The following is a 3421-nucleotide window of genomic DNA, read 5'->3' on the forward strand; positions in this document are numbered from 1 at the left end:
CACAAAGCCCCAGGGGCAGACACTGCTTCCCCCATCGCCGTGTGACCGCAAGGACGCCTCTGCCCTTCCATCCTCCCAGCGCGCAGGGGATGCCCTCCCCATCCTCCCGCACTCCCGCGGGTGCTCTCCCCGCATCCCCCACGGCTCGGCGCGACCCTGCGGGGCCCTCCTGCATCCCTCCCCTCCTCCCCCTCGCCTTCCCCCCGCTGATTGATGGATGCCGGCGCGGGGGCGGCCGCGGCCCGGGGGGAGGAGGCGCCAGGGCGGCCGGCGCGACGCGGCCGCTCTCTCTCCCCCCCCCCTCCTCTCTCCCCTGAGCCTCGCAGGAAACCGGCGGTCGGTGGCGGAGCGGGGCCCGGCGCCGGCCCCTGTCTGCAGCTGCGGCAGCAAACGAGCTGCGACGGGGCGGCGGGGGGCGGGCGCCGCTCCCCCGGCACCGCCGGCACCGCGGCCGGGGCGCGGGCACGGGCGGGGGGGACGCGGCGCCAGCCCCGGGGAGGGATGGGGGGGGTACCGCGCTCGGCTGCCCTGCGGGGACCCCGCGCAGCGGGGGAGGAGCTCAGCCCTCGGGGGGAGCAGCTCAGCCCTCGGGGGGAGCCGTGCCCGGCTCGGCTCCTGCCAGTGCGGGGTTGGGGCACGACGCGGTTTCCCTTTACGGACAGACAGCTCCTCTCTCCTCTCAGCCTTAGACAGAGAGCCAGGCTTGAGCCATCGATGCGGTGATTAAGAGCCCCTGCTATTCCCGCCTGGCTGGGACACACTGGATGTCACCTTTCCCAAAGGAAGAGCCGGGCTCAGCCCTTGGAGCGCTCCCTTTGCTGCCTGCGGTGAGCAGACGGGGAGAGGGGCAGATGCCTGCAAGCAGCCGGGCTTGCCCCTTTTCCAAAGGCAGGGCTCGAGTTTTCCTGGCCTATTCCCGCTGTCCAGGGACTGATCAGTGGAACCGGCTGCAGGCAGGATCAGCTCCCCAGCTCCACACTCCCATGGGATAACACAGCAGCACAAGGACCAGGCATTGCAAATCTCAACTGACCGACCCTATAAAATATAAAGGATTTCTGCACTGGAGGAGAATCAGCCCTTTGATCTCAGCGGTGCTTGACTGGGTGATCACTAAATGGGGAAAGGGAAACTGTGCCCGATTTTTAATCCTCCTCCTTGTGTGACTGGAATGTGTAGTGCACGTAGCTACAACAAGGCATTAGCAAAAGATTTCAGGTTCAATATGTGGAACTGTCCTTTGGTCAGATAACGTGTTCTAATTACAGCACAGAAAGGGCAGCGAGCACTGACAAAAAAGAGTTCTGATGAAAGTCCTCACTGGGGTTTGGCCTTGCTGTGCAAATTCTGACATCAAAACCCCCTTCCAGCTGGGGAAGCAGTGGGAGGCAAGTCCATTAAGATTTATTTCTCCTTTCCCAAAACTACACCAACCTCTTTTTTCCTCTATCTGAACTTCTCAAATTCAGTTCTAAAAGTCTACCAGACACTTCTTCCATGCAGAGCTGCCTTCCCATCGGGAAATGCACGGATCCCTGCACAACTATTAAAAATGCTGCTTCTAGGAAAGCGTAGTATGGCCTTTGGGCTACCAACTAATGCAACTTGGTACTCAAAAAGTGACCAGCAGACAGTGTCACCTGGCCAGACACTTCTCAACACCACCACAACTGTGGCACATCCCTTTGGTCCGCCGATTGTTGGCTCTGATCCGCACGATTGGGAACCAAAGCACATGCCAAGCTCCAAGCTGGAGGAGGCTGATCCCACCACAGCACACACCTTGCCCCATCAACCCAGAGGAACTCGCAAGAGCCAGGTTTCAGTTCATTTGGTTTAAAACACCACGGCAATGGTGCAGCAGAACCAGTCCCCGTGAGCCCGATGGGCAGTGGCACAGACCTGCTGCTGCACAACGCACAGGCAAGACACCTTCACATTTAATTTATGTGGCTCTGATTATTGTTCTGAGCCCCTTCCCATGGGAATGTGGATATAACCATGCATACACAGAGATATTACCCAGGAACGATACAAACTCACAATTCTATCTGTCGTGCCAAACCATAAAAACACTGCGTGTGGACAGAGACTTGACGCCAAAGAAGCAATAAAAAAATTTTAAAAAAAGGTTGATTTCAGTGGGTAAAAGTATGAAAATTTCCAGCTGTATCTGTTTCCACAGTGCTACTGACAGTGTTGTTCTTGAGACCTGCTTTAGTTCACCAAACCAACAGCTTCGCCCTCCCGGTTACATGTTATTGTACTTTATGGTTATTTTCATACATGATGAACTGTTTTAAAGCCTTACTTTACTATGATTTCAGTAGCTTTTTATTTATAGCATCAACATCTTTTCCATGAAAATGTTGATGAAAGATTTTGAAAGTCTGAGGATAAAGGCAAGACAGCAGAATACACAAGGAACTCAAAAGTTGGGAAGAAAAGATCTCTAAAAGCCATAACTGTGACCTGTGACATGAATATAGTTCAAGTTGTAAGCATTTAAGATGAGCTTGTTCCTCATTAAGTTCATCTAACCAAATTCACTGATGGTTTGTAAACTGTGGCTGTCCTGACTCTGACACGTGGGTGCAATTACAATTCCTTTTTGCTTTATTTAGCCATTTTTACACCTCTGCACAATACACAAAAATGAAGGGGTGGGAATAAGGAAGAGGCTCCTGAACGATTTGCCTTTGCGCACAGACAGCTCCCCCTGAAAACCAAAAAAAATCGCACCGTGTGCTGCTTCCTTTAGGTCAAACCCTGCTCTTCCCATCTGCTCTGCTTCCAAACTCCTCTCCTGCTCGCCTCTCCCTAGACTGCAGGAACCCTCACAGTGCAAGCAGGGCTCTGGCAGACTCGATGACCCTCAGAGATCACGGTTTCATGATCACAGAAGCAAAGGGATTTTTTTTTTTTAAAGGGAAGGAGGCAGAGGAGAGGGAAGATGTCTTAGCTAAAGCACATAGTTTAACAATAATCTTACCACTGGAGACGAAATTCGACACCCAGGGCAATCACAGATTGGAGGATGTACCTGTAAGATTCCTTTGGACATAAGAGTCTTCAAACTTTTCCCTATATGCAGAGGAGAAGAAAAAGCAGAAGAAGAAGAAAAAGGATCAGCGCGTTTATAAAAGGAAAGTATTTAGGGAAAGGGGGGAATAGGGAAAGGGGGGAATGGGGGGGGGGGGGTGCACGCGTCTGCTTCCCTATACACACCCCTCCCCTCTCCTGCCTACCAGCACCCACCCCCGCCTGCCGCTTCATCCAACTTTCTCCCCCGCAGGTACCCGCGGAGGGAAGGAAGCACCGGCGCAGCCCTCGGCAGCCGCTGCCTGTCCTTGGTGCCAGCGCTCCCGCAGCCCGGCAGAGCCGCGGCAGGAGGAGCTCCCGCACACCCAGGGCAGAGCCG

At 54.4% G+C, this 3421-nt stretch overlaps 1 protein-coding gene across 12 annotated transcripts in view; it reads right to left on the reverse strand.

Moving 5' to 3' along the window:
* The window catches only part of SAMD11 (sterile alpha motif domain containing 11), a 114309-nt gene that overhangs the window by 108121 nt on the left and 2767 nt on the right, over positions 1–3421 (reverse strand). For 8 of the 12 annotated variants that reach the window (XM_027658102.1, XM_027658098.1, XM_027658099.1 and 5 more), the window contains one exon: positions 2993–3084. In XM_027658102.1, the coding sequence (XP_027513903.1) occupies positions 2993–3084 (92 nt within the window). Of the gene's footprint in view, positions 1–2992; positions 3085–3319; positions 3378–3421 lie in introns of those variants that run through there. The other 4 variants (XM_027658103.1, XM_027658110.1, XM_027658109.1 and 1 more) reach the window with 2 other exon arrangements.

Source organism: Corapipo altera, unplaced genomic scaffold (assembly GCF_003945725.1).
Source record: "Corapipo altera isolate COAL_440 unplaced genomic scaffold, ASM394572v1 301, whole genome shotgun sequence".
Classification (NCBI taxonomy): domain Eukaryota; kingdom Metazoa; phylum Chordata; class Aves; order Passeriformes; family Pipridae; genus Corapipo; species Corapipo altera.